At 42.5% G+C, this 22,543-nt stretch overlaps 1 protein-coding gene across 1 annotated transcript in view; it reads left to right on the top strand.

Annotated features, from left to right (window-relative positions):
* The first annotated feature begins 41 nt into the window (after nt 1-41).
* The window catches only part of FRRS1L (ferric chelate reductase 1 like), a 28,857-nt gene continuing 6,355 nt past the window's right edge, over nt 42-22,543 (top strand). The window contains exons 1-4 of the mRNA XM_046685503.1: nt 42-291; nt 12,568-12,652; nt 14,739-14,877; nt 17,994-18,240. Coding sequence (XP_046541459.1) covers nt 54-291; nt 12,568-12,652; nt 14,739-14,877; nt 17,994-18,240 — 709 coding nt within the window. The 5' untranslated portion in view covers nt 42-53. The remainder of the gene's footprint in view (nt 292-12,567; nt 12,653-14,738; nt 14,878-17,993; nt 18,241-22,543) is intronic.

Raw genomic sequence — 22,543 nt, 5'->3', positions numbered from 1 at the left:
GCGGCGCCCCCGCAGCCAGGCCGCTCGGGCCGCAGCGGGATCGGTGCGCAGCGATGGCGGGGCCGCCCCGGCAGCGCCCGGGGGCCTGGGCGGCGTTGCTCTGCCTGCTGCTGGCCGGGCCCGCCGCCTGCACAGCCAGCCCCGCGGACGACGGCGCGGGCCCGGGGGGCCGGGGACCCCGGGGCCGCGCGCGGGGGGACGCGGCTGCCGACGAGGCGGTGCCGCGCCACGACTCCTCCTACGGCACCTTCGCCGGGGAGTTCTACGACCTGCGCTACCTGTCGGAGGAGGGTGAGGCTGCGGGAGCGGAGACCCGGGTGGGGGACCGAGGCTGCGGCAGGAGCGGGGGCGGGGCGTGGGGAGTCGGTCAGGATGCGAATGGAGGCAACTCTGGCACAGCCGAGGCCGAGGCCGAGACGGACAGCGCCCGGCTCAGACCTCCATCCACCTGGAGAAGGGGCTCGAAGAATTGTCAGCGCCTCCCACCCGCCGCCCGCTTTACAGGTGGGGAGACTGAGGCCAAGTCCGGCGAAACTGCGGACAGATGAGGCTGAGCCTGGGCTCCCCCAGTTTTCAGCATCTGGCTTCCCGTCTCCCGGTCAGCGTTTGGAGTAGGGGGTGGTAGGGGAGGAGGCCGCCATCTGGCCTGGGGTGTGTGAAATCAGAGCGGCTGGTGGGAAGCAGACATGCCAACTTAAAGAGAGATGTTGCCTTATTTCCTCGCTGTCGTACTGACCTAAATTTTCAGTGACTGGCACCCCAGCCTCTTAGCACTTTGCTCCTGCTCTTGCCCTGCCTTCAGAGCTGGATCACGTCTCCCTCCCCGCTTCCGTCCCTTTTCTTTTCTGTTATCACACATGTGATGGTCCCCCACTGTTGTTGGGGCCTGCTGGGCCCAGAGACTGGAGCCTTGTCAGCCGCAGACCTCCCTGTAGGGCTGCTTCAGTGAGCACAAAAGCCAAGCTGGTTCTGTTCGAAAAGAATGGAAACTGGCCTCTTACTTCTACAATTTGGAAAGTAGTGGTTTTCCTTTTCTTCTGCTAAGAGTAATATCCAAGAATCAAATTGGGGTTTGAAATGTTTTGTGTCACAGCAGCTGATGTGATGCTGAGTGTACCTGAATTTAGGATTAAGTTTAGCTGCCTACGACAACCAAACATTAATAGCTTAAGTAAGATAGAAATTTCTCTGTCATGTAAAGAAATGTAGAAGAAGGTAGGCCAGAACTGGTCATCAGAGACACTGGATCCTGGTCTTCTCCTTCTTCACAATTCTTAGCATGTAACTTTGTGCTCCAAAATGGCTGCATGATCTCCAGCCATTACATTTACTTTCCAAACAGTGGGAAAGAAGTGAGAAGAAGGTCGCGGACTACTTTATATGGAGATTACTCAGAAGTTCTATATAACAGTTCCACTTACACTTCATTAGCCACGACCTAGTCACGTGGTCACACATAGGTCCAAAGGATGCTGGAAAATGTAGCCTTTTAGCTGAGAAGTAGTCTGCCTAATTCAAAAATTGGAATTATTGTGTAAAGGAAAAAGGAGAGAATGGATTTGGGGAAATATGTTAGTTGGGTAGAGGCTTAACTGCTGAAACAGAAACCCCAGCATATAGTGCTTAAATAAGATGGTTTATTTTTCTCCCACATGAGTCTGGCTGGTCTGGGCTGGTAGGACAGCTTTGTTCCACAGGGTCATTTAGGGGATGAGGTTCCTTCTGTCTTATTGCTCCACCATCCCCTAAGGCTTTGTCCTCATCTCTGTGGAAGCTGGTTGCTTGCTTGTCCTTGTTCAAGCTTGAGAAAAGGACAAAGAGAGGAAGTTCCAGACAAGCACCTTTTAGGCTTGTTGTACAGATCACTGGTGCTCACGTTTCTTTGGCAAGAACAGAATTACATGACCTAGCTGCAAGGGAGGCTGGGAAATGTAGTCTTCTAGCTGAGTGGCCCTGCGGCCGGGGAGAAGGAGAGATTGGGGAGTGAGAGGACAACAAGCAGAAGTAGAATCTGTCACTCTGGAAAAGAATAAATATCCCAAAGCCTGTCTGCTTCTGAAAGCGTCTAATATGTGTTTATTCTGTTCGTAGTCAGCCTAGCACATGGCCAGGTGACTCAGACGTGGCACATGAGAGCCCATGTTCTCGCTGGGCACATGGACCTAACAGTTGGAGAAGAAGGGCAGGTTCTGTATGTCTGTCTGGATGCACAGAGAGAATGAAGTTAGTTGCGCAGTCCAGACAGTTTCATGAACATGGACATCGGGTGGGCAGAAGCCATAGGGAGACTCTATACAGGTGGTGGGAAGGATGAAAGACTTTGATGAGACAGAAGAGGGGGCCGTTTAGGAGAGGTGACCCCACGGGGGCAGCAGGACATGCGATGTGTGTACAGATCCCTAGTTTGTCTGCTCACCACTCTCACCGGCTCTGCACATACAGCCTGAAGCCCGGCTCGCACCCTCAGAAATCTGTGATGGTTCCGACCTGCTCCCTGGATGAAGCTGCAACTCCTTCATCTGGAATTTTCTCTCTCGCCCACCTTCCTTTTAAAACCACCTCTCACTCCTCCTCTTCCCTCCCTCTGAGCCTTCCCTGTCCATCCTTTTCCTCTTCTCTGGGACCGTTCACTTGTCTTCAAATGCCGACCCTGGTGCATCTGGTGGGTGCTAGTGGGGGTGTTTGTGGGGTGAGCGTCTCAGGGGCAGCGCCTCTGCTGGATCACCCAGGGCCTGGGCTTTAGCTCTGTGGGTCCTCAATGGAGACTTGGCCAAGTTCCTTAGAAATAACCAGTGACACTGCCTTAAAAGGATCCTGCCAGGGAGGAAGAAGCAGAAGCAGGCAATGTCCCAGAAGGGTCTCCCACTCAGAAGGCGGAGGAGAAGAGGGTGTCAGGAAGTATTGAACCACCCCGTGGTGAGGCCCCATAGCGTGAAGACTCAGACAGTTGGTGGACTGAGGACATGAGAGGTAATGGGTGGGTTTTCTTGGGATGAATTCGGCGGAGAAGGACGGAGGGAGCCTGAATGATTTTGAAGGAAGGAGCAAGTGAAGAGGTGGAAATAGTTCCTTTCAGCTCTTCTTTCTTTCTGTTGGTACAAGCTGGGTTGTCTTTTTCTAGTGGTTGGGCTTCTTGTTTCCTCTATGCAGGGTACTCCCTTCTTCTGGTAGAAGGGAGCCAGCAAACTGAATTTCTCACAAAAAGGTGCCTAGTGGTATGAAATCAGAAAAAGGGAAATAGAAATATGGGGGTGGGGATGGAGAATTCGCTGAAACTGTGGGAAACCCCGCTGACCATTCCCCACCCTGTCCAGAGACCGTTTCTCCAGTGTCCAGAAAGCCCACAATCCCCGAAGCCAGAGGCTGGACACTGGCTGATTTGGTGTTTCTAATCACCCCCTAATGTGTTCATTTTTTAAATTTAAATTGTGTTTTTGCTTAATGATGCTAGTTTTCAGAATTTTGGGGAGTTCCCACTGTCTTAGCCTATACTGCTCAGCCTTTCAGTCCCAGCTCAAATGCCACCTCTTTCAGGGAGCCTTCCCTGATTTTCTCCTTCTCCCGTCCTCTGCTGCTGGGCAAGAATATTCTGTCACAGCACACTGTCTAACCTTGCCGTGACCCTTTTTGCTCTCTACCATCAAGAGTTTGGATAGGGTCTTAGTGTCTGAATCCTAACCACTCAGACCTTTTCCCTGTGAGGTTCTCAACCCAGAATGTCTCCAGTCAGAACAACAGTAGAATGTAAGACTGATTACCACATGATTATGGGCAAATGTCCTATTCTGAGGGTTCTCTGGAAAAACCTAGTTGGGTGTTGTTGGCTTAGGGTTAAGTTCCAAGTGGAACGTTCTGCTTCCTGCCGCCAGGATCCGCAGACCCTGAGTCCTACCAGCCAGCCACACGCATGGTGGTCACTGACGTGCCCTTGGGGCCATACCTGGCCTTGCAAGGAAAAGAGGAAACACCATTCCTGCTTGCTTGTCTATAAGGCACAGTGATTTGACCACTTGTAAAGCATGGCCCAGTCAATGGGTGTCTCACCATCGCGCAATTTTCCCTATTTGGGAAAGGACAGGAGAGAGAAGGGCAGAAGTTCCTTCATCTGCCTGTATTCTCTCTACATCTATCACGTATTGTGTGTGGATACATAACTCATCACCCTCCCCATCTGGAAGTTCTTTAAAGATAAATAATCTACATCTAATTTATCTATGTATCCTCCGTGGGTCTAGCCCGGTAATGACACTAATTGGAGCTAACTTTTAATACGCGCTTACTGTGTACCAGGCACTGTTCTAAGCACCTTATTCATATGAACTGTAATCCTTCCAGCAACCTTCTGGCTTAGATGCTACTCTTTAGAGTTAAGGAAACTGACCCACAGAGAATTGAAATATCTTAGCTAAAGCCACACAGCCAGGAGGTGGCAGAGGACTGTGTGGATTGGTTGACTGACTTTATGAATAAGATGGTGCAAGGTGTCCAGCCCGCCTGGGGTGGAGGGTCCCTGTGGACGTGCACTAGGAATGCAGTGGGCCAGGTGGAATGGGGTATTTTTATGGGCGAACTGAGAAGAGGGGTTTGGAGCTGATGGAGTAGGCAGGTGGGAACTGCAGATTCCTCAGCGGGGGAGGGCCACGGTGCAAGCTTTGCTAAACGGGCACGCGCATGTGTGTGGAGCTTTCCGTTTTACCAAGTTGCCTGACGCTTTTACTGCATTCTGTGATTCTGATGAGCAGAAATGATTCAGGCGGTCCAGAAAGAGAAAGGGGCGGATGAGCTAGTTCTCAGAGATTTGAGCCGATGATTTCTGGCTAAAACTTCAAGGAATCAAGTACTAAATTAATACCTGAGGGCTGCGATCCAAGCAGTTAATTAGGAGCAATAAATAGCAAAGCAGAAGCCATTAACCACTCGGTGGAGTATGGCAAAACAGGCTCAAGAGATTGCAAAAAGGAACAGATAATGTCCGTGAATTAGATGAGAATGGAGACCGCAAAACGATCTTGAGAAGCCAGAATGTCAGCCAAGAAAATAAGTATGTCTTGTGTTACAGGAATATCTGAAGGGAGAAAAAACGGCTTTAATCATTCCCCCGAACAGAACAGAATTGGAAGGGTTTTCAGAGCACATGTGAGAAGAAGGAAAGACAAGGAGGGAGAAAAAAAAACATTTTTTGGCCCCCAAACCAATATATTTAGTCTCAAGCCAAGTTTTTATTTTAGAGAAAAAGAGAAAAAAATAGCACCAAAATGGAAAGCGGAGGGAAAGGAACAAGCCAAACAAAACAAAACATTATGAAAACTGGAGGAATGGACAAGGCTAAGAGCAGAAGCAGAAGCTGGCCGTATCTTGCTGAGAGTTTAGAGGGGTATTTATACGTTTATCAGAAAGTAAAAAAGAGGGAAAACAAATGAGCGAAGCATTCCACTCAAAATGGAAACAAAAAAGGAGAAGATAGTACAGGTCTGGAGAGGAATAGATGCGATGGAAAACACACAACTGTGGATGATTCCCCAGACCAAAAGCTGGCTCTTTGGAAGTGTCTTACACAAATTTCTGGCAAGACTAATCAAGGGAAAGGGTGAAGGTGCAAATAAAATAAATACAGAATAAAGAAGGGGAAATTGGGCAGGGGTGGTGGATGGCTCCCTCAGCGTCTGTCCCAGCCTCTGGTGTGCCTGCCCGTCCCACAGAGATAGGAGTGCTACCTTGAATCCTGAATATGGTTTTGATTCCATCAAACAGATGCACGACATGTGAATTCAGAACTGGGTTAAGTGGAGCAAGGGAGTGGTATGCAAGACGTCTATTGTTTTTCTTTTTTTGCACCAGCTTTATTAAGATATAAGTCGTATACCATACAACTCACCCATTTAAAGTATACAATTCATTGGTTTTTAGTATATTCACAGGGTTGTGCGACTATCACCACAATCAATTTTAGAACATTTTTATTCTCCTAAAACAGATCCTATACCCTTTAGCTGTTACCCTGCAGTCCCCTCTCCCCGTTTCCCCATCCCCCAGCCCCAGGCAACCGCTGATCTTTGTCTCAGCGTTTGCCCATTCTGGACAATTCATATAAATGGGATCATACAACATGTGGTCTTTTGTGACTCTTTTCTTTCAGTTAGCAAAATGATTTTGAGGTTCATCTATGTTGTAGCAGGTATCATCAGTACTTTATTCTTTTTTGTGGCTGAATAATAATCCAAATATGGATATGCCATGTTTTGTTAATTTGCTCATCGCTTGATGGACATTTGGGTTATTCCCATTTTTGGCTGTTATGAATAATGCTACCATGAACATCTGTGTACAAGTTTTTGTGTGAACGTGTGTTTTTATCTCTTGATATGAGTATTTGCGTAGAAAACTGAAAAGAACCAATAAACAGATATAATCAGGAGAAGGTGGTAAGGTTGCCATAAACGAGATCAGCATATGTAAACCAAAAGCTCTTTTCTTTCTTCCTCTTTTTTTTTTAAAGATTGGCCCTGAGCTATCATCTCTTGCCAATCTTCTTTTTCTTCTTCTCTCCAAAGCCCCCCAGTACATAGTTGTATATTCTAGTTGTAGGTCCTTCTAGTTGTGGCATGTGGGTCGCCACCTCAGCATGGCCTGAGGAGTGGTGCTGAGTCTGCGCCCAGGAGTGAACTGGTGAAACCCTGAGCTCCCGAAGTGGAGTGCGCAAACTTAACCCCTGGTCATGGGGCAGCCCCCAAAAGCTCTTTTCTGCTCTGGCAACAATAAGCTATAGAATGTAAAAGAAAGCAAGATATAGTTTAAAGTAGCATCAAAAATGTATAGTATCTGGATTTACCTAACAAAGAAGGCACTGGTTTTGTGTAGAGAAAAATTTTAAACTATTAAGGGATATAAAAGATAAGAGTAAGTGAGAGATATACCATGATCTTGGAAGGAAAAACTTGGTCTTATAAACATGTCTGTTCTCTCCCAATTCATCCATAGATTTAATGCAGTTCCAGACAAGAGCCCAGCAGCATTTTGGGAGAGAACTTGACAAATTAGGATCTATACTTTACATGGAAAAATCAAGTTTGATGAATTGCTGATAGATATTAAGATATGGGTTGCAAAACCTAGTAATTAAAATAGTATGGTCGTGGCTCAGGAACAGTCAGATAAATCAAAGCACAAAACAGAAAATCCATAAATAGACATATGTTTATATGAGAACTAGTAAATTATTGAGGTGTCTTCATAGATCAGTAAGGAAAAAATGAATTATTTAGTCAATGTTGTTGGGAAAAATTGATTCAGTGTATAAAGAAAAATAAAACTGATTTCTTCACACCATGTAAAAAATCAATTCCAAGTGGTTTAGATCTAAATATGAAAGGTAGTACTACAAAGTTAATAAACAAACATGTAAAGAAATATCTTCATGTCCTCAGAATAGAGGGTAATCTCTTAGACAAGATTCTAGAATCACGAACCAAAAGAAGAAAAATTATATCCTTGACTACATCAAATTTAAAGATTTTGGTCCAAGAAAGAGCATCATAGAAAAAAGTAAGATTGGTGGCAGAATAGGGGAACAAATTTGCAACATCTAAAACCAAGAGCGAATTTATATCTGGAATATACACAAACTCCCGTGAAAAAGACTGAGAACCAAGTAATAAAAGGAGCAATCGAAAGGAAACCGGGGGTCAATACAGATAGGAAGAGATGTTTACCCCGCTAGTACTTAGGGAAATCCAAATGAAAACAATTAGAATGTCAGATATCAGTACAGGAGAGGGTGTGGGGAAACAGGGACCCTCCGACAACACTGATGGATTTTAAACTGGTGTGTTGTTCTGAATGCTAATCTCATCGAGCTTTGAGGAATTAAAGATGTGACCCAGCCATTGCTCTCTGGGGTTTATTAAAACAAAAACCTCTTGCATACATCTACGAGAAACATATGTAAGGATGTTCAGCTCTTCATTATTTGAGAACGCAGACATTGGAGGCAATTTAAGTGTCTAAACCTGGGAGGATATTGTAGGAAATGTGGTTGCATGCACATCATGGAATACTATTCAGTCAGCAGTAATAAGAGGTCTCACATTTACATTTATGGATAGATTTCCAAAGGAAAATAATAAACAGAAGGAGATTTACTGCACAGTGTCATTTATGCAGATTAAAAACATACACAAACAATATGTTTTTCAAGAGTACACACCTATGAAAATAACATGGATGGGGATGGTAAGTTGGGTGGGCCCTCGCTGTCTGCTCTGCTCAGGAGCTTCCAGATCTTGTGTGTGGCTGTGGAATGGCCAGTGCAGTGCAGCTGCGAACAGCGTGGCAAGGCAGCACTGTTGATATAGTGAGAAGTTGTGCCTGGAACCTAACTTTGGATCCAGGTTCTGCTGAAGGCACTTTTTTTTGAGGAAGATTAGCCCTGAGCTAACATCTGCTGCCCATCCTCCTCTTTTTGCTGAGGAAGACTGGGCCTGAGCTAACATCCATGCCCATTTTCCTCTACTTTATATGTGGGACACCTACCACAGCATGGCTTGCCAAGCAGTACCATGTCCGCACCCAGAATCTGAACCGGCCAGCGAAGCAGGATGTGCGAACTTAACCACTGCGCCACCAGGCCGGCCCCTGAAGGCACTTTTGATGATTATCATATAAGATAATCATGCAAGAGTTTCAGGATGGTGTTCTTGGGAATATGGAAGCTTTTTGCAACAAGGCAGGACCTTGCCCTGGACAGACAAAGTTCCATGCTCCATGAGGAGCTAGTGGAGATGAGAAGCTTACCCCACAACCCCAGGTTGTCTGATATCCATTATTACTAATGTGTCCTTTCAGTTTATCATGGTAAAATACTGCTTTTCTAAGATGTGTGTGTCAGTGTGCTCATTTTTGTTAAAACCTCCTTCCTTTTCAGAAGAATTTACATGAAATACGCTAGACCAAGTATCTAAAATGATGGGGAGGAAAATGGAGTTAGGGATGAATCAGGGAAAAATATAAATGAGCTTTGCATAGACTGATGTGAAAGTCCCATAAACGAAGAATTATCATCAATTTAATTCTATACACCTGGGGTACTTAAAAGTTAAAATTCTACAATCAATAATTTTCCAATAAAATGTACAATTGTACATATAGCAGATCCTATTAAATATCATTATTCTCTTCAAAATGATAACTGCTAATAAACCACAGTCTTTATAAATACATTGTATCAATATTTAAGAATTAATCCATTTAGTCTGTATCCATCAAGGTCCAGTCAGAAAGACAGAAATTGTTTTTTAAACTTTTTTTTTGGTGAGGAAGATTGGTGCTGAGCTAACATCTGTTGCCAATCTTCCTCTTTTTGCTTGAGAAAGATTGTCCTTGAGCTACCATCTGTGCCAGTCTTCCTATATATTGTATGTGGGATGCCACCTCGGCATGGCTTGATGAGCAGTGTGTAGGTCTGCACCTGGGATCTGAACCTGTGAACCCTGGGCCACTGAAGCAGATCTTGTGATTAAGCAGAACTTAATCACGACACCACTGGGCTGGCCCCATTTAAGGTTTTTTTTTTTTTAACAGGGTGATCAGCCCAGGGAGCTGTCTAAGTAGGTGTTGGGGACTGGAGCAGCAAAAAGGGAGCACAAAGTAATTGCGAGAGGCAGCCACCGCCCCTGGGATTGGGGGAGCAAAAAGAAGGGCTTGAGGTTGTGAGAACCTAGAAGCTCAGACAAGAAACCCCCCACAGCCCATCCTCTGAGAATAAGGGCCCTCTGGCCAGCTGCTGCTGGTTCCTTTGAGTGAGTGATGAGGCTGTTTCTGGGAGTCTAGAAAAAAGCTAGAAACTTGAACCAGCTGCCACTGCAAAGATAGAGTTGCTGAGGACTTGCTTATTGGACAGCAATCAAACAGGAAGGAATGGTCTTCTTTCCCTCCTCCCGCCTCCCAACCTCCCTCCAATGTTTCCTTGGGTGGAGCCTAGCCAACTCGCAAAGGAGAAATGTGGTTTGCAGTGTATTCAGCCCATCATGGAGCTGGCTATAGAAGGCTGGGTTATAGATGAGAGACAAGAGCTCCAATACTGGCACGTGGTCCAAACTTATTTTATGCCAAATAGATCATTTAAATTCAGGGGGAAAATTGTCATATTGCTCTGCTTATATTCTGATGCCCACCCCAACTAGTATACTGAAATTCCTTTCTGGCACTAATGACCTGGAGTTAGCACAGACCCCGCAAGTTAAAGGGCATGGTCCACAGCAAGACTGCCCTCACTTCAGACCAACTGGCTCCAAATCCAGGGGCTACCCACAACCCCCTCAGGTTCTGTAATTCACTAGAGTGTCTCACAGAAGTCAAGAAAGTGCTACACTTACAGTTTTATTATAAAGGATACAGCCAATAAAGACACACAATAGGGCAAGGTCCGGAGGGCTCCGGAAGGCAGAGTTTCATGCCCTCTCCTCGTGGGATCAGGGTGTGTCACTCTCCCCAGTGTTATCAGTGTGTTCACCAACCGGGACGCTGCACTGGGCTTCAGTGTCCAGAGTTTCTATTGGGGTTTCATTACATAGGCACGATTGATTTAACTGAACTCAATTTCCAGCCCTCCACCCCCTTCCTGGAGGTGAGGCTAGCTCAAAGCCCCAAACCTCTAAACAAATGGTTGGTCTTTCTAGTGATCAGCCCCCATCCTGAGCTATCTTATCTCTTAGTATAAACTCAGGTGTGATCCCGAGGGGCTTATGAATAACAAAGACAGTTCTATTGGGAAATTCCAAAGATTTAGAGTCTTGACTCCCAGGAACCAGGGACAAAAATCAATCAAATTCTTTATTAAACAACATCTTACAAAACAAGAGAAAAATGTATTATTTTTAAATGGATGCCCAAATGCGTTTGACAGCACAAGTTCTCATTTGAAGTTTTAGAAGCATATAAGGTAGTAGGAAATCGTGCTAGAAAAGCCCTGAGAAGTAACCCATTTGCCGACATTAATAAACTGGTTTGGTACCTTATAAGTGAGCTTTGTTCCAAACTTTCTCTTACTTGGAGCTTGGAAACCCATTTTTCCTCTAGAGACGATCTTATCCAATGGTTATTAGTTCTCAGTCCAGTTTACAAAATTTAATAGTAATAATCCAACAGTAATAATAACTGGTATTTATTGAGCTGGAAATCTGCTGTATGCCCATGTATTATTCTAGATTCGAGGAAGTAGTAAGGATAATGAAAGAAGATGGGGAGGCTGAATTACAAAAGATTATCTTTTTCAGTCATCTGTAGAATCTTATAACGTAGTCAGTCATTCCTGAATAAATATTCTGAGCAAAAAGGGCCTCAGCATTGTGATGAGAAATGAGGAAGAACATATATGAAGATGCTTTATATAGTTTGCAGCATTGAGCAGTTGTTCAATAAATATTAAGAGAAAATCAACTCATCCAAGGCAGGACTCAGTCTACAGTACCAATGTGGATTTAGGACTTAGCAAAAAACTCAAAAAAGTAATGCATTTGGCCCAATTACTTAAAAGGTGGTGAAAAGATAGGACTGTATTTTAGCATATGATCAAGATCTAAGGCAGGAGATGTGAATAGTCCAGAGTGCACAGATGTGTGCCAGGAAAGCGTGGCCTGGTGGCTTTTTTTTTTTTTTAATATAATCTAATGGAACAAAGTAAACAGGACCTCATTTAAAAAACATTGCAAATCACAAAGAAAAGGCTTCAAAATAATGAGAAAAGAAAAACTGATAATTTTGAAAGTTGATATTGACATTGTCTTATATCTATGGGTGATTTTATTTATTCATTTGATGATCATTTATTCAGTGTCCAGTGCCAAGCACTATGCTGGGCAGAGAATACAAGATGAATCACACGTGGTTCCTGTGTGCATGGAGTAAGCCTAAGAGAAAAGTATTTCTGTCACAAACTGGAAGCGTAATGCAGTCTTACCCTTCAGTGTACGGTTTAATGCATTATGATGTTAAGTAATCTTACAAGAAACATACACAGCCGTTAGAAACGATGTGTTTAAAGAATTTAGTGAGATATGAAAATGTTCTATACAGCTTCATGAAAAGTGGAAGTTCAGGGAAATGAAAAAGTCCTATTGTTGTGTATAGATATGGAAAACCTCTACTATCAAATATATAAATGTTCCGTTGTTAATTCTTTTCTCTTAGAGCATGCATATTGCATTAAAACTGTGATTTTAAGACTCCCAGGGGACAGTGATGAGCCAGTGATTATGTGAAACGAGGCCACCTCTCAGTGCCTCAGGTTCCTTGTCTGTAAAATGAGGAAAAAGTCACATATTCTCAGTTACCTTGTAAAACTGGGTTCAAAGATGTGTACCCTACACCCTCCCCTCATGAAGAGGGTGGTTGGGCTGAAACGAGCCCTTTTCTGAACATTTCTAGATGTGTGTGATAGAAAGTGGTCAACACAGTAAAAAGAAAAATTTCTCACGTGTGTGATAAAGAATGGTCAACATAGTAAAAAGAAAAATTTCTCATAGAAAACGTTGTTGCTGGGTTTTCTAACCATTATTTATTTTCCCCGCCCAGGTTACCCTTTCCCTACTGCTCCTCCTGTGGATCCGTTTGCCAGAATCAAAGTGGATGACTGTGGAAAAACAAAAGGATGCTTTAGGTTGGTAGATCTGCGGGTTGGATAACGTTAAGGCGAAGTCATTGATTACTTCTCAAGGTAGCATTTAAATTGCATGCAGTTCATTCTAATCAGGGGTCTGTACCCCTTCATGACTTCAGCAGAGAGATGACTTGTTTCTGATAGCTGCCCCAGTGTTCAGACTTAAAGGCCTTAAGCTCTAGCACGCCCCTTGGCACCGGAACATTCTTCTCTGGTTCTTCGTTTATGACTGACCGCCATTGGCCCAGGTGCCTACTCCTAACCAGCGGGCCATATAAAGATGCATCACGTGACACAGACTGCATCTGTGCTTATTTAGCAGGGGCTGTGGGCGGGACAGGCCATGATGGATGTGTCTAAGACCCAATTCCTTTTCAAGTAAATAGTCGTGACTTATGGATATCTGTGTGATACTAACTACGTAGACATTAAGCATTGATTATGGTAGCTAGCTTGTTAGCTCAGGTGTAGGGAGCCCCTGCATGATTATGAGCACTATTCTATCAAGACTTGATGGGCTGGAGCTAGAAAACAGTCGTGTAGACAGTGAGCCTCCCCTCTAGACAGCTCTGCTCTGTTGGGAAAGCCTCCTTCTCTTTGAATCCTTTATTTCCTGAAACAAATTGTCCTTGAGTAAAGACTTGGATGGTCACTGCGCTGAACGTTCTGAGGGTTTTTTTTTTTTTTTTGATTCAGTGCTCAAGGTCTGAGAAAAAAATGAATACAGGGGTTTTGAATTTTCTTTGGATTACAAGGGTATTTCTAAGGAATTTTAAAAAAATCTAATAATACTATTATTGAGGAAGATGGCCAGCAGTGTATAATTCTGGTGATTGGGGATGTTTTTGAGAAAGGAAGGAATTTTAGTAGCCTGTTGACTCAGGGTGTCTTGTTTTCTGGCCCAGTCACTCCTCTTCTAGCTTTCTTTACTCCTTTTCAACTTTTTCAACTTTTTGACCCCAATTCCATGTTTATTCTTGGCTGCTCAGGGTATCTACCAGCATAGCAGCTCATTCCTTGCCTCCCGCCTCAGTCAATACTTAGCAGCCTTGTGTCTTGTTCTTTCAGGTACCTTCCATCTGACCTTAGATTGTCTCACCTGTTGCTAGAATGTTCTGTCATTCTGAAAATGATGTAAAACAGTCTTCCTCAAACTAGAGCTTGCCGATTCTTAAAGGATCCGCAAGTCCTTTGTAAGAAAATTTAAATTTGTGTTTTCATTTCAATGATGCTCCTTAAAAAGATTGATGTATGCATAATCTGATTATCTGGATAACCACCTTATAATGCTCTGTACTTTAGTGTCTGAATTTGTAATTGTATTGGCCCCAAGTAGTAGAACAAAGGCTAATTTTATAAGTAAATGATGCATTCATGTTCAGTGAATACCAGATGAGGTATTCATTTGGTGCATTGTATGTATCAGGGTTTTGCAGCAGTTCAAGTGGATAAAAGTGGAGGAGAGTGGAGTCATGTTTAGTCTAAGAACACGCTCAATCAAAAGACCTTGTATGGTATAGTCACAGCACATGCAGGTAAACAAATTTACTTTCAGTAAAACAATATCATCCATCACATGAGCTGTGAAGTTAAATGTTCCTGGTTTTGTAGTTTAATTTATCTTTAATTTGTAAATTTTTGTGAGTTTACTTGTATGAAAATTTGTCAGTAAAAAGAATTGGCATACATGTAATTAACAAAAACAATTTAAATTATAACTCAGAGAATTTTTTGCTGCCAAAAGGGATTCAGAAATAATTCAGTAATAACTGATATTTGAGAAACTTGAATGTAATATAGAGAACACTGGCTGGGAGCTGAGGCCCGGATTCAAATCCTCTTGCAGCTACGGACTCACTCTGCCAGCGCCTTCTCAGCTCTGGACCTCAGTTCATGTGTAAACAGGAGCAGATCATCTCCAGGGTCTCTCCTGAGTGCAACCGTGGTCTTGAGATCCCAGGTAGCAAAGATCTCATTTATTTTAATAATATTGCTTAGTGTCCTGCCAGATACAGAGATGCTCTCTTAAAGTATGTTGAATAAGTAGCTGAAGAAGCAATAATGTCTGTCTTGATATGTCCTGTAGATATGGCAAACCAGGCTGTAATGCAGAGACCTGTGACTACTTCCTTAGCTACCGGATGATAGGGGCCGATGTGGAATTTGAGCTGAGCGCAGACACCGATGGCTGGGTAGCAGTCGGATTCTCTTCCGACAAGAAAATGGTAAGACGCAAATCATGCGAGCAGCTGATTTTTCTCTTTAATTCGCTGTGCTGTTTTAGAGTTTAGAGAATGGGCATGGGTATGTTTCTCTAAGCCACCATGCCGCTTTTAAATGTGAGAAGTGAATTTCTGGCGTTTGATCTTCTTTTTCAAAACAATGCAAAGATATGGATCAAAGCAGTATAACAATTATGTTAGTTATGGCTCTCTGATTGCAGGTTAAAAAAAAAAAATTCCAGCTAGCTTCAATGGAGAAGGAAGGGTTGGTTATGAGAAAACCAAGTGTCTCGTGGTCCCTATATTCAGTAGTTGTTTCCACAGTGATGCTGCAAGAAGAGCCTCTAAAACTCCATGGCTTATGGCAGTAGGCGTTCATTTCTCACTCACATGTGTGGCTTGGCTGAGGCTCAGCTGGGCTTGGCTCCAGTCCATGGGTTGGATTCAGGTTTTCTGTAATCATTCTGGAACCAGCAGCTACCAAGGCATGTTCTTTTCATGGCAGAGGCAGAAGTACAAGAGCCATCTAAGCTTGTTTCAAACCTCTGCTCACATTCCCCCTGCTAACATTCCATTCCATTGCCCAAAGTCAGTAAGCCAGACAAGCTCAGAACGAAGAGGCAGGGAAGTTCACCCCACCACCACCACCACCTAAGGGGCTCTGTGAAAGTGTGGATGGGTCCAACGATTCAGTCTTCCACAGTACACCGGAGCACGAACACATCTAGACTTTAGAAGGGACCGTGACCAAGAACAAGCGCGGCATCAGGAACCCAGGCAGCTGGCCATCTCTTACTTCTGCTTCTCTCTGTGCTTCTGCTGCATTCTTTCCTCTTTTCTCTGTAGCCCCATCATTTGCCACTTCACTGTGCCAGGATGCTTCCCAAACAGCCAGACTTTCTCAGGCCTCCGTACCTTTGCACATACTGCTGCTCTGTCTAGAGCACCCTTCTTCTCTTCACCTGGCCTGTTTTGAGGCTCTTGCAATAAGAGGAGGGCAGCTCAGAGCAAGGTTACAGCAGTAGGAGTGGGGAGAAGTGCTCAGACTTCGGATATGTTTTGAAGGTAACACTAACAGACTTCACTAGTGGGTTGGACTTGGGTTGTGGGTGGGTAGTAAGAAGAGACTGGGGGATCGAGCTAAGCAGTCAAAGCTCCAGTGGCTTAGTTCGTGGAGAGGTCACCAGAAGAGTGAGCTTTCACGAATTCCCAGTCCAGGCAGCAAGAAGATGGGTCCAGCTGGTAAGACTGCATGGGTGTGAATCTGCGTCACTTACCTCCAACTGTAGGGCCAGGAGGAGAAACTGCAGGTGTGTAGCATCCCAGAAGCTGGCTTGCAATGCAGTTGCCCATTTCCTTCCCGGGAATGCATTTGCATCCCTCATGCAGCTGTGAAGATGAGGGGCTCAGAGGAGAGAGGTTGAGTGAGGAGCGTCCAAATTTGGTTTGACATTTTCCTATCGAAAGGCCGTCAAAATATAGGTCTCTCTTTTCTGCTCCTATTATTTCCAGAAGAAGTACAGATTAAAATTTTTTCAGAACCTGATGCATAGGGAAAGCAAATGGAACCCCTTTTAAATAGCCTTTAACTTTTTTTGAAATGATGCATTGTTGTTGTTGTTTTTAATTAGGCTTTATTTTTTAGAGCAGTTTTAGGTTCACAGCAAAATTGAGTAGAAAATACAGAAAATTTCCATACATCCCCTAACCCCACACACACATAGCCTCCCCCATTATCAGCATCTCATAGAGAGTGGTACATTTGCTACTGATGAACGCCTTTAACTTTTTTGACTTGTTTTGAAAAAATTTTAAACCTGCAGACAAGGTGTAAGGATAGCACAGTGAACTCCTGTATATGTGTTTCACCTAGATTCACCAAAGAACTCTTTTTATTGTGGCAAAATGTATGCAACATAAAGTTTACCATTTTAGGGGCTGGCCCCGTGGCCGAGTGGTTAAGTTCGCGCGCTCCGCTGCAGGCGGCCCAGTGTTTCGTTGGTTCGAATCCTGGGTGCGGACATGGCACTGCTCATCAAACCACGGTGAGGCAGCGTCCCACATGCACAACTAGAAGGACCCACAACGAAGAATATACAACTATGTACCAGGGGGCTTTGGGGAGAAAAAGGAAAAAATAAAATCTTCAAAAAAAAAAAGTTTACCATTTTAACCATTTTAAAGTGTATAATTTTGTGGCATCAATTGCATTCACAGTGTGCAACCATCACCACCATCTAGTTCCAGAACTTTTTCACAAACACTAACGTTTTGCCACACTTGCTTTCTCTCTCTACCACTGTTGCTGCTGCTGCTGACACTACTACTCTGAGTGCTATTACTTATTACTATTTTTATTATATTCTGGAAACCTTGGAGATTAAATGAAAGATATCAGGACCCTTTGACACTAAATGTTTAAGTGGGTGTGTCTTAAAATCAAGGACATTCTCTGTCCTTATACAATTTATTAAAGTCAGGAAATTTAACATAGATACAATAGTATTAGCAAATATACTGTCCATTTTCAAATGTTGCCAGTTGTCCAAATACTGTCTTTTATAGAGATTTTTATTCTATGACCCAGGATTCTGTCTAGGAACACCATTAGTTGTCAGGTGTCTACAGTCTTCCTTATTTTGAAATAGTTGCTTAGCCTTTTTCTTTTTTTTTTCCTCTTACATGACATTGACCCTTTTGAAGATTACAGGCCAGTTTTTTTGTAGAATGACCTTCAATTTGGGTTTGTCTGATTGTTTCCTTATGATTAGGTTTGTTGTTGTGTTTTTGGCAGGAATTCTAGGTGGCTGCTGGCATAGTCTTCTCTGAACATCACATCAGGAGACGCTTGATGTCAGCTATTGTGACGCTAACTTTGATCATTTGGTTAAAGTAGCATTTAAAATATGGCATTTTAAATAATTAAAATATTTAATTTATATATTAAATATATATTTAAATATTAAATAACTTTTTAATGGCATTTAAAATAATTCTTTGGGTGGGATTTCAAATTACAGAGGTAATGGAATATATGTTTCTGAGTGAAATTTCTTTGTAGCAGAAAAGTTTGCAGAAGACGCACCTTTGACATTTTTCTTCATCATTTTTCATGTTAGGGCGGTGACGATGTCATGGCCTGCGTCCACGATGACAATGGCAGGGTCCGCATACAGCACTTCTATAATGTAGGCCAGTGGGCAAAAGAGATTCAGAGAAATCCTGCCAGAGATGAAGAAGGAGTTTTTGAGAACAATCGGGTCACCTGCAGATTTAAACGCCCGGTCAACGTTCCCAGAGATGAAACAATTGTTGATCTGCATTTGAGTTGGTATTATCTCTTTGCTTGGGGTCCAGCCATTCAGGGTAAGCTGACCTTTTGGCATCTAGATTAAACACCAGACACCGTGTGCTTGTGTTCATTATTTATTGGGCAAGAGAGTGAGTGATAAGCACTTCAGATAATATAAAAGAATTAGGAGATATGATCCTGCCTTCAGAAGGTTATGATAGACTTATTGTACACGCAGACATACAAAGGGACAGGTTATACACATGCATGGCTAGATCAGTACAAGATTGTATGTGATGAGCTGTGTGCTTAATGGAACAGATCGTATTTCTGCCGTATGTGGGGTATGGGCTCTAATTCTCACAACGTTCTCATTTACTCCTCACCCACCCTTGAGAGTTATAGGAGTTGTCATCCTCATTTTAGAGAGATTAAGGAACATGTCAAGGCTATACAACTAATTAATGGAAGAACTAAAATTCAGTCCTAGATCTGTCTACTCCAAAGTCCGTGAGTACTCCTAACTCCTATGCTCTAGATATAAAAATACTCAGCAGGAAAGGTCTTCTGGAGACTTCCCTGGAGATTGATGCCAAGCGTGTCATTAGTGCTCACTTTATGACTATTCTGGTGGTTCACAAATCTACCAAATTGTCCTACAGTTTAGCCCATCACTCCTCAGATTTTAGCATGTGTAGGAATTGCCTGGCTACATTGTTCAAGTGAGGTTTTCAGTGGATCTGGGCTGAGGTCTGAGATTCTGTGTGTCTAACAAGCTGCCCAGTGACCCTGGTCCATTGATGACCTCATTTTGGGTGTCAAGGCTCTTCAGCGTTTCCCTAATACCTGAGGATATCATGAGACCTTTTAGAGGCCACTAAAATCAAGTTACACTCTGTCTTCACCATCCTCCTGGTTGATCAGTCTAAGGGCCTGGCCAAGGATGGAAGTGAGTTGTTTGCAGTCCTTGTATGAAAATTTGTTCTGGCTCCTGGGAACTGCATCTTTCTTTATTCTGTGCTCATCAACTCTCTGTTGCCTAATGTTTCTGTTGTTTTTTTTCCTTCAAATTGCTTCCATTGATCGGTCTGGAGATTTCATACCTTTTTTTGCCTGTTTCTGATTGGAAAACCATTTGGATGCCTCCAGATTTGCGACACCTTTCCCACTTGCTTATTTCCCAGGTTGCCAACAATGGATCTGCAATTGTATCTTCAAGTACTTTCAGTACCCTGGGAAATAAATTATACCTCAGGCTGGAGAAATAAACTTTTTTTTGTAAGGCAGAATTTAAATTTTTTTTGTGGAAGTATAATTGACGTATAACATTAAAGTCGTGTCCCACATAATGACGTTTCAGTCAACAATGGACCGCATATATGACGGTCCCATAAGATTAGCACCATATAGCCTAGGCGTGTACTAGATTATACCATCTAGGTTTGTGTAAGTGCGCTCTATGATGTTCACACAACAATGAAAGCACCTAACCAATGCATTTCTTAGAACATCCCTGCTGTTAAGCGACACATAATTGTATATTAGTTTCAGGTGTAGAAGGTAGTGATTTGCTATTTGTATACATTGCAAAATGATCACCACAATAAGTCTAGTTACCATCTGTCACCATACAGAGTTACAAATGTTATTTTCTTGTGAAGAGAACTTTCAAGATCTACTCTCTTAGCAACTTTCAAATATGCAATACAATATTATTGACTATAGTTACTATGCTATACATTACATTTCCATGACTTACTTATTTTATAACTGGAAATTTGTACCTCTTGATCCCTTTCACTCTTTTTGCCCACTCTCCAACCTCCCTCATCTCTAGCAACCATCAATCTGTTCTCTGTATCTATGAGTTTTGTTTTGTTCATTTGTTTTGTTTTTTATATTCCACATATAAAGGAAATCATACAGTATTTGTCTTTCTCTGTCTGACTTATTTCACTTAGCGTGATACCCTCGAGTCCATCCATGTTGTCACAAATAGCAAGATTTTATTCTTTTTTATGGCTGAGTAGTATTCCATATTATATATATGATATATATGCATAATATATATGGATATATATATAATATGGATACCATGTCTAATATACCACATATAATATATATATACCATGTCTTCTTATGCTTTTATATATAGAAAACCCTAAAGACTCCACCAAACGACTGTTAGAACTAATAAATAAATTCAGTAAAGTTTCAGGGTAAAAAATCAATATACAAAAATCTGTTGCATTTTTTACACTAACAGTGAACTATCAAAGAAATTAAGAAGACAGTCACTTTTACAATTGCATCAAAAAGAATAAAATACCTAGGAATAAATGTAACCAAGGAGGTGAAAGACCTGTACACTGAAAACTATAAGATATTGATGAAAGAAATTGGTGAAGACACAAATAAATGGAAAGATATTTTATGCTCATGGATTGGAGGAACTGATATTGTTAACATGTCCATGTTACTCAAAGCAATCTACAGATTCAATGCAACCCCTATCAAAATTACAATGGCATTGAACAAGCAATCCTAAAATTTGTGTGGAACTGCAAAAGACCCAAAATGGCCAAAACAGTCTTGGGAAAGAACAAAGCTGGAGGCATCATGCTCCCTGATTTCAAACTATGTTACAAAGCTATAGTAATCAAAACAGTATGATATTGGCATAAAAACAGACGTGTAGATCAGTGAAACAGAATAAAAAGCCCAGAAATAAACTGATGCATATAAGGTCATTTAATTTATGACAAAGAAGACAGGAATATACAATGGGGAATGGACAGTCTCTTCAATAAATGGTGTTGGGAAAACTGGACGGCCACATGCAAAAGAATGAACCTGCTCCACTCTCTTTCATCATACACAAAATCAACTCAAAATGGATTAAAGACTTGAATGTAAGACCTGAAATCATAAAACTCCTAGAAGAAAACATAGGCAGTAAGCTCCTTGGCATTGGTCTTAGTGATCATTTTTTTGGACCTGAGTCCGAAGGTAAGGGCAACAAAAACAAAAATGGGACTACATCAAACTAAAAAGCTTCTGTACAGCGAAGGAAATCATCAACACAATGAAAAGGCAACCTACTGAATAGGAGAAGATATCTGCAAATTATATATCCGATAAGGTGTTAATATCCAAAATATATAAAGAACTCATGCAACTCAATAATGAAAAAAAATCCAATTAAAAAATGGGCAGAGGATCTGAATAGACATTTTACCCAAGAAGACATACAGATGGGCAACAGACATGAAAAGATGCTCAGTATCACTAATCATCAGAGAAATGCAGATCAAAACCACGATGAGATATCACCTCACACCTGTCAGAATGGCTATTATCAAAAAGATAAGAAAGAACAATTGTTGGCAAGGATGTGGAGAAAAGGAAACCCTTGTCTGTTGGTGGGAATGTAAGTTGGTGCAGCCACTATGGAAAACTGTATGGAGGTTCCTCAAAAAATTAAAAATAGAGCTTTACCATATGATCCAGCAATTCTACTTCTACTTGTTTATCTGAAGAAAATACTACTTTGAAAAGAAATATGCACCCCTATGTTCATAGCAGCATTATTTACAATAGCCAAGATATGGAAACAACCTCAGTGTCCGTCGATGGATAAATAGATGAACTCATTGTACTTGAAGGAATTTGGAGTCTAAAACTTTGGGTTTGAGTGTTGGTTCTGCCCCTTGGTAGCTATATCTAGCCTTTATCTAAATTCTGAGCTCCAATTTCTATATATCTAAAATGGGGGTAATAATAATACCAACTTCATAGGGTTATTGTAAGGATTAAATGCAAACAAGCATTGAAATTGCTTTACAAGTTGGAAAGTGCTGTACATCAGAAGGTCATCTTCTTAGATATAGGGCATAATAGGCTAACATTACCAGCCCTCCCCGAGTCTGATCCCGCTTTGCCTGATAAGCCCTCAGGACTTCTGTTGTTCTGATCACTATCTCCAAAGAAAACAGGCACATTCCTACCCCATATACAGGCTCGTACTTTTCCTGTTTCTTGAACGCTGCTCTAATGCCTCTCTATTGATCAAATCCTCTCCATCCTCTTAAAGTCTCTCAAAGGGGATAAACTTTGAGCTAATGCTTGAAGGAGGGTATGGAATTAGATTTCCCTCAAGGGAGGCATGAAATGGAGGTGCATAGCTCAGCCTAGGAGTTCATGTACATGATCAATGAGCGAGGTTAGGTAGGAGAGGTAAGTGGCATCTGTTGAGAGAAAAACTGAGTGTCAACCTGAGAGTTTGTTTTGTGCTAATAGGAGCCAGCATGTCCACTGGAGCAGGGCCTTGACATGTCAAGTTCGGCCTGACTTCCCCAGCAGATGGTACCCTAAAAA

The sequence above is a fragment of the Equus quagga genome, chromosome 1, assembly GCF_021613505.1.
Source record: "Equus quagga isolate Etosha38 chromosome 1, UCLA_HA_Equagga_1.0, whole genome shotgun sequence".
In the NCBI taxonomy this organism is placed as follows: Eukaryota; Metazoa; Chordata; class Mammalia; order Perissodactyla; family Equidae; genus Equus; species Equus quagga.
The sequence above is the reverse complement of the archived record's forward strand: the minus strand, read 5'-3'. Positions and strand labels throughout refer to the sequence as shown.